Source organism: Eschrichtius robustus, chromosome 15, assembly GCF_028021215.1.
Source record: "Eschrichtius robustus isolate mEscRob2 chromosome 15, mEscRob2.pri, whole genome shotgun sequence".
Lineage (NCBI taxonomy): Eukaryota > Metazoa > Chordata > Mammalia > Artiodactyla > Eschrichtiidae > Eschrichtius > Eschrichtius robustus.
The window spans coordinates 23,188,233-23,203,382 of record NC_090838.1 but is presented as its reverse complement, the minus strand read 5'-3'; the positions used below and the strand labels follow the sequence as shown (position 1 = coordinate 23,203,382).

The window sequence follows — 15,150 nt, the reverse complement described above, 5'->3', positions numbered from 1 at the left end:
CAATCCAACTTGTTAACTTGCAAATAGGGTAAAATCTCAGATCCTTCAGAGTTCTTGACAGAAGGCTACAAACTTTTTTTAAAAAATCAATGTTCTAGGTAACCTTTTCCTAAAATGCTGCAATGCCACCATGTGTCAAAACAGCATATTGCTATTTAAAAACACAAACATGGTTTTATTCAACTGGCTTCTGTTTGAAATTACAATCACTGAAAACATAAAAGAAAGATAATCTTTACTTTTGGAAACACAATGTTAAGTCTAGATTGGAATGAATATATAAATACACAAACATGCATTTTTAAGATCCCAGAGTACGCAAACGTTTTTCATTTTCCTTTGAACCGCTTTGTTTGCTTTCCTCTCCAAGCCACTCTGTTAAAAGCTGTATGCAGTAAACTCATTATCCACTCATTTTAAAGACTATGCTTAGCACAAATCTAATTCTAAAATGTTTTCTCTGTTATTTAGCACACTTGGCAATCAGTGAGAGTAAAACTGGAGAGTTAACAACTAATTTTAACTTTAGACAATTTAAAACACAAATGGCAAGAACAGTTCATAAGTAACAATCAACCTGAGTAAAAACAGTCTGCATTTGAATCAATGTTTCCCATTGTCTGTGCCATAGCTATCATCCACAAGAACTATTAATCAAGAATTCTCTGTAAGTTTTATTTACATGTAAAATTTTAAACCTTTTGTTATCTGAAGAATTCAAGTTGAGCAGAGACTATACAGATGAGTTACCTGGAGCAAAGTTTGTTGTCCCAAAGAACTTAACGGTACCAGTTCTCTGGCCTACCACCAACACCCTATCTCCAAGGTGGAGTTCTCCTTCACAGCGTGCATTATTTGCTACAGATGTTGCTGAGGAATTCAAACCTGTTTTGGGGTTGGTTGGGGAAGAGGATGGGGCAGGAAAAGAGAAAAAACAAAGGGAAACTCAAAAAGCACATAAGCCAAAAAACTACTGTTTATTCTAACCAGTCTAGTTAGTTGGAGATTTCAATATATGCTGCCTTTCCTTATACACAGCATCTACAGTTGTGTTCCTCACATGTGAAGTAAAGCTACTCAAAAGAAATCTGAAGGGTTTCCTGAGACAGTCATTGCCACAGGAACTTACACTTGATTCCTGGTGAAGTATCAACTGTATCCTGACTTCCTGGTGGCACTCTCTACTAGAACAGAGGTCAGCACACCTTTTCTGTAAAGGGCCACATAGTAAATATTTTAGGCTTTGCAAGCCACACTACTCTGCACAACTACTCAACTCTGCTGTCGTAGCACGAAAGCAGACAGACAAAACGGGCACAACATGTTCCAATACAACTTTATTTACAAAAATAGGTGGTAGGTTGGATTTGCCCCATGGGCTATCGTCCACCAATCCCTATTCTAGTAAAATGCTAGAATCATAGTAGTTCAGTGGGACTCAGTGTAAATGATACATACATAAACATAATTTAAAAGTGAAATTGCTGTAAGATTCCAATTACCCCAAATTGATTTCCTTATTAGAAACAAAAGCGCTCCCTGCCCAGACCTTGATTCAAACCTAAACCCTGAAACTCCCACTACTGAACATCAGAAGTCCTGGAGAAACACTGTCTTGAAAGCTGTTCGATTATAACAAAGAAGAGGTAGGCCCCTGAGGCTTCTCCCATCAGTGCGTGAACAGATTTGAGTGGCTGTCATCTGAGAAGGCCTAGGGAACCCTGCGTGAGGGTGTGGGATAGAGGGTTAAGTCAGACTGTTAACAGGCAGAAACTAAAAACATGGTAACAAATGAGGAACACAAACTCAGGCAGAAGGAAGGTCTGGATCAAGTGTATACTAAAAAGTCCTTGGCCCTCAAAATAACTAACATTTCCCAAGCACTTCACAGTTTACAAAGTGCTTTTCATGAGAATTATAATCATAGATAAGATACAAACTCAGGAATTAATGAAGACACGGTGTTCACAGGGAGTAGGTGGCACACCTGACTTAAAACCCTGACCCTGTGACCAGAAACTCGCACGTCTGTCCCCACGCTGTCTGCAGACAATGGACCAAGGACAGCGAGGTCAACGTGGCATACAGTGGGGCTGAGCTCACAGCCTTCCTCCCCAGCCTCTCCCGTCCCCCAATCCCTTCTTTCTGCTCCTCTTTCTCCTTAATCCTGTGTCCTTAGCTTCCCCAAAATGTCCACCCTCTGCAGTCCACATCTACCCCAAATGCAAACCTACAGAGAAAGTGGAGTATCTACTCACTCTAGCAGTAATTTCTCAAGGAAACATCTCTGGGGTTCGGAACACGGACTTTCTCTCACACATCTCCCTCCCCTTTTAAAAGGACCTCCTTCTCACTCTAATTGTTAACTCTCTTCATCTCTACTATTATTTAGGTCCACAAACCCCTCAAATTTATAAAAAGAAAAAAAGGTTAAGTATGTAGGCACACTAGAACTACCTTATATAAAGGGTAAAAAAGATAATTCCACACCCACACATAAATTTTAAAATCAAGTCAATGTCAAAAGCCCAAATTCCAAATGAAGAGGGCCTTAAAATGTAAATAAAATGAGGACAAACAGGATTGCTACATCACTGCATCTTTTCACCTCTGTTCCTCACAGCATTAAAGAGAAACTGGTTTCAAGGGAAGAGGAATCTATTCAGAAAATAAATATTCAAGCAAAATTTCCAGGTTCTCCACTTTTAGGGCCTCAACTTTTAACTGTATTACATCAGTGTTACTACTGAGGGTTTGTTTGGGTTTTTTTCCCCCATACAATAAAGTACCTTAAAGAGAAAAATAAAAATCCTGTCATGAACATTTTCTACAATAAAATATTGGTTCAGTACAAGTACTAAAAGTACTAGAAAAAGAATCTAGTAATTACTATGAGGCTCATTAAAACTAAGTTATGCCAAAGTGGCTTCATTTCCTTTCTATGCAGGTAAATAACTGAACTGCAATAAATTCAATATATATGTTGATTTCAACAAGAAAACGTGTTTTATATATCCTTACACATAACTGAAGAAATGTGGACAGAATGGGATCATGCAGGTTCCACAGCAAGTTAAAAAGGTTATCACTGTCAACCTCTCCTACACAGTTTTAAACAATGACTTGGCTAAAAATAGAGAAAGCATGCTTTTTAAATAAGAAGATAACACAAAAGTGTGTGAAAAAGCTATACACAAGATGTAAAAAACAAAATTCAGAGGGATAAAAATTCAAACATTAAATTAAATGAAAATAAATGTAAAGTCCTATGTCAAGCCACAAAACAAAGAGACTTAGCGTAAGGCTCTGTTTGAGCCAATGACCATAGTGTGGTCACCAAAACTGCATGAGCAGCCTCAGACTGGACTTGTACTGAGAGGCAGTGGTTCAGCTCTCTACTAGCAGGCTGGAAGGGGTCTGGGGACCCTACAGCATGAAGAAGAGCCGAAGGTACTTGAGACAGAGGCGGACTCTGGTAGCAGCAAAGCATCAGACAGACCTGCAGGTGAAGCCCAGGTGTGCACTTAGAAACTGCCTTTTGCACCAATGCCTAATCTCCCTAAGCCTCGGTTTCCTCATTCATAAATTGAAGATGATCATAGTAGTACCTACTCCATAGGTTTATTTTGGGAATTAAATGAAATAAGGTATGTAAAATTCCTTTAATAGTACCTGAAATAGTAAATAACATGTATTGACATGTTAGTTATTATTATTAGGTTTCGATTAGACAAGAGATAAGTAAAGAAAGAGAACAGACCGTATAGTTTCCAAGTGTCTGAAGATCTATCATAAAGTTCTAATGTGAACTTTACAGGGGCTAGAGTCCATAGATACATGAGGAAGAGAAGAAGTCAATCCAGACAATAAAAAATGGCGGGAGCACGAGGGAAAGGCAGACAGATCCAGAGTATGCTGACGAAGGGGAGGGAGGTGGGGGGCTCGGGGGAGACAGGGAAGGGACAGGTAGTTCAATCTGACTGAAGTAAAGGGTTCCTTCTACACACTTAAAAAGAGCAAATCTACTTACAAACAAACCAAGATAAAAAACACCAAGAAAGCCTGGTTGAAAAAGCCATAGATACCGGCACTGGCTCTAGATGAGACAGAAGGGCTTTTGCTCATTGTCTTCTTGTTGCTGCCACTTGCATTCAGTTTCTTGGAGTGACTCTGTTTGTGCTCCAAAGAAGATGTAGAGGAAGAGCTGCTGACGGATCCAAGCAGGGTAACTAAAATGGTACAGGAAAAGGATACATCAGAGGGTGGAAAATAAGAAGTGAACCAATGAGATGCTTTTCCAGGTAAATCCTTCTGAAACTCTCCACTTAGCTTCCTCAGTTGTGGATTAACTAGTGTTGAATTAAACGCCTGATTTCATCAAAATATACTGTAGTTCATACACACAAGATTTTATCGCCCAAGCAGTTTTAAGGATCCAAAGGATCCACGCTATATGATGACAATCTTATATAGGAGAGTGCTGTCATGTCACTAACTTGGACCAACTGCCTATTCTAACCACCGTCTCTCACCTCTCACTTAAGATGAGTTAGTAGAATCACATCTTATTTATATAAAAAACATACTAATGTGTTTTTAAGGTAACAAAAGCTTAATATTAAAATGTTCTGAGTCAACCTGAAGGCAAGCAGGAATACTTTTGAATTTTCTATTTGTGCTCTATTCCCCCAATGATTTGACAGCTAAAGGCAACTTTAAATGCTTTTATCAAGACATCTACACTATGGAATTTCCTTTTATTCTCTTAATCTAGTCCAGTAATTCTCTAATTTAAGTGTACACAAGAATCACAACACAGGATTTTATACAAAAGAAATATGTGTGTATGTATATATATATATATATATACACTTTATTATGAGCTGCTTAGGGGATTTTCAAGGATAAATTTTTACTGTAATGGTTCTTCCCTTACAAACTTTAAACTTTAGCCTCATATAAGCTATATCACTGTATTATTTTGAAGTTCAATCAGTAAATTAACTTTTGAAAATAGAAGTTATAAATTATATTACCATCTTTCTCTGCTCCAGTTTTCAATTCTTCACCAGGAGGCAATGAAAGTGTTGATTCTGAAGCACTATCTTTTTTTGATGTCATTAATCCTAGAACACAAACAAAACACTTTCAGCAAGAAAGAATTTTGAAAAAAAATAAGTGTCACTCGGTCAAAAAATCAGAATTAAAAAAAAAAAAAAGAAAGAATTTTGTTTAACGTTAAACATAAATGTGTATTTGCTTTTTTTTAAAACTTTATTTATTTATTTATTTATTTATTTTGCATTGGGTCTCTGTTGCTGCGCGCAGGCTTTCTCTAGTTGTGGCGAGCGGGGGCTACCCTTCGATGCAGCGCGCGGGCTTCTCATGTTGAGGAGCATGGGTTCTAGGCGCACCAGCTTCAGTAGTTGTGGTTTACGTGAGCTCAGTAGTTGTGGCACATGGTCTTAGTTGCTCCGCGGCATATGAGATCTTCCCGGACCAGGGCTCGAACCCTGTGTCCCCTGCATTGGCAGGTGGATTCTTAACCACTGCGCCACCACGGAAGCCCTGTATTTGCTTTTTAAAGTACAGACATCCCTCATTATCTAAATCTTATCCTCTTCTGAGAACACGCTGGATAATAAATTCACAGACGGCAGGGGCCAATATTTCATTATTTAAAGGGGAAAGAAAAGAATGTATTCCTAAGCCCATCTGAAAACCCCACTCAATTTCCCCAAATATCACTAAAGTATCTTTTCCACCTATTTAAAAATCCACTAAGGAATTCTAAATAATATAAAGCATTTAAAACACAGCTATCTGTCTGATACTTAATGCACTCCTTAGTGTGTTTGCACAATGCTAGCAGGTAAAGCAAACCTGATACAGTTATGACGGCTGCACACTTACTAAGACCTGCAAACAACTCATGATTTCACTGGTGTGTGCAGGCAAATTCATTGTAGCGGACTGTCTATTTAGACAGTCAATTTGCGGTAAAAATTTTTGCAAATCATTATAGCAATTATTCATTTAAGTCAGAGTCAGATAGTAAGAAACCCTGTACTCTCTGCCACTGGTATTCTGAAAATGACTACCCGACTCTCACTACACCCAACTCCCCCAAAACACTGATTTTAAAAGAGAGCTCATGAATAATACTCTACTTAATATTAAGACTTCTGTTTCAATGCTACAGGACCAAACTATTTAAATAAGAAACCTAACGGACTACACCCAGTTTCGAATTCCGTCAAGCATCCATTCCAATTCTGCTCACTTACAAAGCGTTCTGGGTGAAGAAGTGAGCTTGGCACTCTGAGCATCGCAAACAGAACACGCCATGGTCCCAGCCCTAAAGGAAGACCTTTTCAATTTGGTGTGGCAGAAAGACATGAATAACCACAATATGAGGACATGTTTGATATAAGCCCTAGCATAGAAGGAGACAATAATCATGGTTATAAAGATAAATTAATGCCTCATCAAGAAGATCACATTCCAGTATGGGTCTTGAGAGATAGGTCGGATTTCTTCCAGTGAATACTGCAGGTATGATCAGAAAGAACTGAAGGTGGCCATTACGGATGGACAAAAAGAAAAAAAAAAAAAAACTTAAAGAAAGACAGGGTCAGAGAAGGATGAGTAGCTTGGCTGGAATAAAATGGATTTTGGGGGGACACGGGAGAAGTAACCTGGATAGATGGGCCACAGTAAAATCTTGGAGGGTAACGGTGCTGGCAAAGGAACCGGAGCTCTTCAGTAAGGAATGAGCCTCTGATGGGCTTTGGAAAGGAGGACTGGCATGAACAGTCACAGGTGAAGAACATTACCCGACAGCACAGTTTAGAAGGAACCAGAGGAGGACAGACTGGAAGCAGAGGCCAGGAGTGAGGGCCAGAACCACAACAGCAGAAACTGGGCGGGGGGGTGGGGAAGAGAGACTTTGTGAAGTCAACCCACAGAGTAAATTTCTTATTTTCAGTTATATTTTTCAGTCCTAAAACATCCGTTTGAGTCTTTCCTTTTATTTGAAATTTTTGAGGTAACGGGAAATTCATACGCAGTTGTAAAAAACAGTATCGGGAGATCTCTTGTACACTTTGCCCAGTTTCCCCCAAAGGTGACATTTTACAAAACTATAGCATAAAATCACAACCAGGATGCTGACATTGCTACAATCCACCAATCTTAGATTACCTCAGTTTTACTTGTACTCACGTGTGTGTGCGTGTGTACATGAATTATTTGGTTCTTTTTTTTATATCTTCATGTCTCTGCTGAAACTTTCCATTTGTCTCAAGAGGGTTCACCCTTAATTCTTAGAGGGTTATAATATATTCTTTAAAATCTTTATCTGATAAATGTCTGTATAACCTCAGGGTTGGTATCTTTTGATCATCTTTTTCCTTGAGAGTCGGTGAGATTTTCCTGGTTTTTCATATTCTGAGCAATTTTGGACTGTATCCTGTACGGTATGAACATGATTTTATAGGACTCTGGGTCTTGTTTAAATTCTATGGAGAGTGCTGATTGTTTTGTTCTGTTTTAGCAGGCATTCGACAGTTAGCAGGTGGTTAGTTTCAGGCTGGCAGTTCCTACATCTTCTGTGACTGTGGCTCCAATGTCAGTTCAGTTGCCAAAGCCTATTTGGGATCTGTCTCGTGTGCTGTGCCACCCAGTAGTCAGTCTGAGACCTGGGCAGTGGTCTGTGCAGGAGACCGAAGCCCGTGGTCAGACGCATGCACACACAACCTGGCAGTAAGCCCACCATTCTGAGATCACTTTCTTGAGCTCCTTCCTCACCACGGTCTCCTTGACACTTTCCTGCTCCCGGAGGCACCCCTTCCTGATACTCTGGGTAGAATGCCTAGGCTTTAATTTCCCTGCTCTGTCATATAACCTTTTTTATTTTAATTTTTATTTTTGGCTGCGTTGGGTCTTTGTTGTTGCGCGCGGGCTTTCTCTAGTTGCGGCGAGCGGGGGCTACTCTTCGTTGCGGTGTGCAGGCTTCTCACTGTGGTGGCTTCTCTTGTTGCGGAGCACGGGCTCTAGGCACACAGGCTTCAGTAGTTGTGGCATGCGGGGTCAGTAGTTGTGGCTCGCGGGCTCTAGAGCGCAGGCTCAGTAGTTGTGGCTTAGTTGCTTAGTTGCTCCGTGGCATGTGGGATCTTCCCGACTAGGGCTCAAACCCGTGTCTCCTGCATCGGCAGGCGGATTCTTAACCACTGCGCCACCAGGGAAGCCCCTGTCAGATAACCTTTTGAGATTGACTCTGCCTATTGGGCCAAGCAGTAAGAAAAAAGAAGAAAAACTAATGGGGATTCCATCCATGTTCTTGGGACCACAGTTTCTCTAGCCAGAAACAAGGGTTCCCCTCCCTTGGGGTTTTAGGTGCATGGCCATCCCCTGCTGCTATTACAACATGCAGGACTGCCTAGGGACTGCGGTGGGAAAGAACCAAAGATGTAAAAAACAGCAATCAAAAAAGAAAACAGGGACTTCCTCCACTTTCTGTCTAGCAGGAGACCCCCTTCCTGCTCCTCAGACCAGAAATAGAGGGCTTCTCTTTGAGCTTTCTTTCCATATCTGCTGTGTACTTCTGGGTTTCCAGTTAAAAGGATACCATTTACAAGAGCATCAAAAAGTATAAAGTACCTAGGAATAGACCTAACAAAACAAGTACAAAATAGCTGTAGAGAAAATCATAAAATTTTATTGAGATATTTTTAAAGGACCCAATTAAATAAAGCAATATCCCAAGCTTACAATTAAAAGACTGAATATTGTAAAGATGTCAGTTCTCAAATTGATTTAAGGTTTAAATGTAATACCAACTAAAACTTCAACGGATATTTTTATTTTTTATTTTTTGACACTGAAAATAACATTAACATAATTTGTTAATTTATCTGTCTAGAAGTTAACTTTCTATCAAGGAGCAAAAAAAACTTTAATTTTGTGACAAGCACTTTTTTTGAGATATAATTCCAGTTTGTACTTGCAAAATAATATTTTCTTGCCCTGGAGATATATTTATCACCTTATTTATTTATTTTTCCTTTTTATTTTTTTAATTGTAGTTGACATAAATATTATATTAGCTTCAGGTGTACAACACAGTGATTCGACATTTATATACATTATGAATTGATCACCACAATAAGTCTAGTTACCTCTGTCACTACAAAGTTATTACAACATTACTGACCATGTTCCCTATGCTGTACATTCCATCCCCGTGACTTATTTCTTAACTACAAGTTTGTGCCTCTTAATCCCCTTCACGTATTTTGCCCAGACCCCCATCCCTCTCTCAACAGATTTTTTTTAAAGAAACTTAACAACTTATTCTAAAATTGATAAGGAAGTTTGATTTATAAGGGCCAAACAAGCAGGACACTGTTCAAGAAAAAGATAGGGGGCTTTCCTCTACTAGATATCAAGATTTATTTTTTTTAAAAACTATAGTAATTATGAAGTGCAGTACTAACACAGGGATATTCAAATAGGCCAGTGGAACAGAGCAGAAAGGCCAACCAAATTTGTAGACAAGATCCTTTAGTCGTGGTAGAGGGCCTTTCTGCTTCAGTTACTGATGAGTTAGCAAGTATTTATTAAGCACCTATTCTGTGCTATGTGCTACAGTGAATACGAAAGTACAAAACACTCTCACAGTCCATTTAAAGTTGAAGATTTTTCTAACAGAATAAAAGATCTGCCCAAATAAAGCAATCAGAGGACAAAACCCAAGATAACAAATAGCAACAGGCTGGTATGGATTAGAGTGTATACAAAGTTAGAGAATGAAGAGATTGAAGTGAGCTGGGTCACCAGGGAGGTTTTCATGAAGAAACAGGATGTGAGTAAGGAGGTAAAGAATGACTCAAGCCTCAGGCAGAAGTCAAATATTGCCCAGAGAGATAGCTTGAGGCAAAGTATGAAGGGAAGAGTGAGAACCATGTACACAAAAGACAGTGAGACGTGACAAACCACAGCTCAACTGCGAAGCAGTAAGAGACTCCATCAGAGGAAGGTCTCTGACGGCCAGTTTCAAGAGTTGAGACATTTTCTGATTTAAAAAAGTCACTACAATTCTTGAATAGGGGAGAAACATAAAAGCTAGTTGTGTTGCATAAATACTTATCAGAGGTATAAAGTCTAGCTTTGAGGTTAGATTGGGGGTGATAAAAGTATGGAAATAGAAGGGAAAAAAAGGAAGGAACAAATCTGAAAAACGCTTGTCAGGGATTAAAATCATAAACCAAGTACTTTGCAGGATTTATTAAATTCAGGTTTCACAGGCAGCTAACCAAAAAGTGTGAAGCAATCTAAATATAAGGCATTCCACAGATAAAATTAAAACACGAACAAGACATCAAACTTTCTGGTTTGACCTACCAGTATTTACTTTTGACGTTACATGAGCTACATCAATTTTCTGGGACCTGATGAGAGGTACAGCTTTTGTAGAAGGAGTGTGTGCTGTATTCTTCCTTCGATCTTTTGCTTTACTTATCTTTGAAAGGGGTGCAAAAATACCTAAGAGAGAATGCAGAATTTTAGTGTTAAGCAATTAAAAGCACTTCAAATAAAAGGACAAGTACAGCCATTCAGTAATATAAATCTTTAAGTTCTTTTTTAGTGTCTACTAGGTGCCCTGTAGTGAGAGACAGAGAAAGAGTACGTCTCAGTACTTGCCCTCAGAGAGTTTACAATCTAGTTGTCAAGACTAACAACATACACAATAATTCAAGAAGCACATAACATAACAAAGCACTAAGTGAAACTCAGGGAAAAGAGAATTATAATTATTTCTAAGTACTGGCAAATAACAGTGCATTATATAATACAAAAACTATTCTTCATGTCACTTTATCTATAGCTCCTTAGAACATATTTTTTCCCGTATTATAGCTTTTTATGTTCATGTTTTATCTCTCTTCCAGACTTTAGAAGACAAAATCCAATACTCATCTCTGCATTCCCCCAATGTACCTAACTATAGTGCCTTACACATAGTAGGGATATAAAAAATCTTTTTGGGTATAAAACATAATTTCCGCAAAGGCTTAGCCCTCAGCTTCTGATAACTGACAACAGAAACAATACAGTGTGTGTTGTGTGGGAAGGTATGTGGGGACAGGGGGAGGGCGCTGCCTGTTTGCTGCAGCTAGGAGTATAAAATTCCATTAAAAAAGAAATTTATCCAGGCATAAAATTACAGTATATATAAGTATGCCCAGACATTAGAAATAGTGAATATGGACTATAAATACCAAGATTATTTGGCTAAGACATTTAAGAAAAAAAATAAAGTCATAATATGTACATTATGCACTACCATTCAGTGTTTACACCTAATCTAACAAAGACACATTATGACTAAAATGTAATACATTAAAACAACTTGTTTTAAAATAGGTTTGACGAAATGCTCAAGATTACAAAAAGTGAGTGCTTTGTTTATAGCTAACAAGTGCAAACTATACTACTTTTCTGCTAATCTTGAAATTCTTTCCTCCATCAGATTCTACAATCCTTCCTCCTGATTTTTCAGATTTTCTTTCTATTTTTTTCTCTAAATTATTTTCCTTGCCAAATACACACACACGCACACACACACACGCACTCAAGCTTGATGATGATTACATCCAGTGTTGCCAAGGGTTTGAAGAAATAAATTATTTTATACTGTGGGATGTAAATTTGTAAAATCTTACTTGAAGACAAAAATTCTGACCTAATTTACTTTATGGCATTAATTATAAGGAAATACTTATATTTAAGAAGTGTGAACAAGGTTACAAACTTACGTTTGTATATTATAAGGAGAAGATAGACTTCAAGAGCCAAAACAATTTCTAGTTTACCACCATGACCCAATCATACTTTTGGAAATTAATTTATGAGAAAATAATCCAAATAGGAGAAAAAGACTGCATACCTGAATATATCATCACTGCAATACTATAAGTAGGAGAAAACAATTATTTGGCAATAGAATAAATGAATCAACTATGTTTATGAACTATTACATCACTGTTAAAAAGTAAAACAATAAAGATTATGTAGAAATATAGAAATATATGAAAAGTAAATCAAGAAAACAAAAATTGAGTTGTATGTTTGATTACATTATGATTATATCTGTGAAAAGCTGTATGTGTGGATATAGGAAGGACTGTAAAAAATAGAAAACCAAAACATATTTATGAGTACAGACTATGAATTATTTTTCAAATTTGTGTCATTAATGTCACAATAATATCATTCAATGAATGAACTATGTAGGTCTCATTCTCCTTGTTTTTTTTTTTAATTAACTAAATCACTTGGGAAAACCAAAACTAAATTTAAAGCAATGACTGGATGTAATCAAAGCCCAAAGTGTGCACTGTGTATGGGTTAACCTTCCTGTTCAGAATCTCATGCTACTCAAAGTACTGATGGGACTCTCCTCTGATCTTGACATACAATGATAAGGCTTAACTAAAAATAAACACATAAGGAAGAATAATTTTTAAACAGAAGAGTAATGAATTTCTAGATAAACATGATCCATTTTGTTTAACCACAATTCCTCCCAAAACTCCACTAAAATTTTAGTAAGAAATAAAAATGGTATAAACTCTAAAGAAAAAAGAAAATGATAAAAAAGAGAAAAAATGCTAAAGCTTCCAAAGAAGCTTCCAAAAACAGGGAAAAGGACAAAAACAGAAGAAAGAATGACTCTGAAACTTCTAAATAGCAGCAGTGGAAGCTCAAGATGATAGCTGGCAAACTATGGCCTGAGAGCCACATCCTCCCGCCGCCTATTTTTGTACCGTTCTGTTGGAACACAGCCACACCCATTTGTTTACTTATTGTCTACGACTGCTTATTCACTACAACAGGAGAGCTGAATAGTTGCAACAAGAGACTGTATGGCCCATAAAACCAAAATATTTACTACCTGGCCCTTTACAGAAGAAGTTTGCCAAGTTGCATTAGACAACAGAGTATCACCTTCAAAATACTGAAAAAATATGAATTTCAACCTAATATTCCTTATCCCACTAAACTATCATATGAAGTGTAAGGGGAGAAATAAACATATTTCTGGAATGGAAAGTCTCAGAAAATTTACTTCCCATGAGTCCTCTGTCAAAAAGCTGCTGAAGGATGTGCTCCACCAAAACAAATAAGTAAACCAAGAAAAAAAAATGACTTAGTACGAACACCATACCTTTCTCTTCATAGTATGAAGTCAATAGATGTCCAAAATTGGAAAGATTCATATAAATATATTATTTAAAATATGAATATGAACATCAGAAGATACAGCTAAAGAAGTCAAAAAAGTTCTTGCCTCTAAAGAGCAGGTCTCGGAGTAAGGAAGGGCAAGCCAGGGGAGGGTTTAATTGTTGTTTTAATAAACCTTATAATACAATCTGACTTATTAAACTAGGTATATGTGTTCACTTTGGTGATTATTAAAAGACATAAAAATAGTATTACCAAATATTAAAAATTATTATAAAATTTTCATAATTGCCAAAACTTAGAAGCAACCAAGATATCCTTTAGTAGGTGAACAGAGAAATAATGGAGGTCTGTGATACCTCCAGACTATGGAGTATTATTCCGTGCTAAAAAGACATGAGCTATCAAGCCATGAAAAGACATGGAAGAAACTTAAATGCAAATTACTAAGTGAAAGAAGACATTCTTAAAAGGCTACATACTGTATGATTCCAGCTATCTGACATTCTGGAAAAGGCAGAACTATGGAGACAGTAAAATGATCAATGGTTGCCAGGGGCTGAGGTGGGAAGGGATGAACAGGTGGAGCACAGAGGATTTTCAGGGCAGTGAAAACACTCTATAATACGGCAGTGATGGATACATGCGATTATACACTTGTCCAAACCCACAGAATATACAACACAAAGAGTGACCCCTAAGGCAAACTATGGACTCTGAGTGATTATGATGTGTCCATGTAGGTTCATCCACTGTAAGAAATGTACCCTCTGGTGAAGGGATGTTGATAAAAGGGGAAACTGTGCATGTGTGGGCAGGAGGTATACAGGAAATCTCTGTACCTTCCTCTCAATTTTGCTATGAACCAAAAGCTGCTTTTAAAAAGATCTTTAAAAAATTATTATAAAATTTTTACAATCAAAAAAATCTAGTATGTGCTAGAATTAATAGATCAATGGGACAAAACAATCCCAAAACAGACTACAGCATTTACAAGAACTTAATTTATATTAAAGGAAGCACAACAAGCCAAAGGGAAAATGACAGATTTAGAGAGAGGAAAAAAAAAAACAAAAAACTGTTGCTGAAAAGAGACCAATTCTTTGGCTTCTGCTTAGTCATGGGGTTCTCTACCTCTCCTGTGCCCACCTCTCCTGCTCCCCACACCTCAAGTACTGACAGTTTAGCCAAGACCTGGCTCAGACTACTGAGCTGGCTCAGCAGGAAGGGCTATTCCCATTTTTATATAATCCAACACATGACCCTTGCCCCCCAACTTGCCTTAAAGTATGTAAAGGGGGATGGAGACAGGGTCCTTGGGTATCCATCTTTGTCCTAATCAAGCATGCCTCTCCTTGGAATGATGGGATTTGGGAAGCCACATGCATTCTGTTACAATCTAAGCATTTCTCATGGCTCTGATTTACATCTGCTCTCTGTGTTGCTAATGGCTTTGATCTTGCCCTTAGTCTGCTTGACAGTTGTCAAAATTAGCTAATAGAGTAAGACTAAAATTAAATTCTTATCCTTATACAACTAACCAAATAAACTCCAAATTAAGTAATGTGGTATTTAAAAATTAAAACATTCAAAAGAATAAAATATATAACCTATAATGAATTCTGGATTAGGAAGAACTATCTACCTTAGCATAAAAGCAGTTATAAGAAATTATAAAGGAAAAGTCTTTTAACTGCATAAAACTACATGTCCAAAAACACTGCAAATGAAGTTCAAAGGCAAATGACAAACTGGGCGAAATATCTGTAATAAATATAAAGGCTTAATATCTTAAAGATGCATTTATTTTTTAAAAACTCTTATCAGTTTTTTAAAAAGCTAATATCCCATTTTTAATTGGCAAATAATATGAATAATTATTTCTTGGCAATTGTCAAGATA

The 15,150-nt window shown here is 37.5% G+C and overlaps 1 protein-coding gene across 5 annotated transcripts in view; it reads right to left on the bottom strand.

Annotated features, from left to right (window-relative positions):
* Positions 1 to 15,150, bottom strand: part of CLIP4 (CAP-Gly domain containing linker protein family member 4) — a 113,166-nt gene that overhangs the window by 27,500 nt on the left and 70,516 nt on the right. For all 5 annotated transcript variants that reach the window (XM_068564244.1, XM_068564242.1, XM_068564241.1 and 2 more), the window contains 4 exons: positions 10,405 to 10,545; positions 5,037 to 5,126; positions 4,086 to 4,229; positions 751 to 885 (listed from right to left, as the gene is read on the bottom strand). In XM_068564244.1, coding sequence (XP_068420345.1) covers positions 751 to 885; positions 4,086 to 4,229; positions 5,037 to 5,126; positions 10,405 to 10,545 — 510 coding nt within the window. The remainder of the gene's footprint in view (positions 1 to 750; positions 886 to 4,085; positions 4,230 to 5,036; positions 5,127 to 10,404; positions 10,546 to 15,150) is intronic.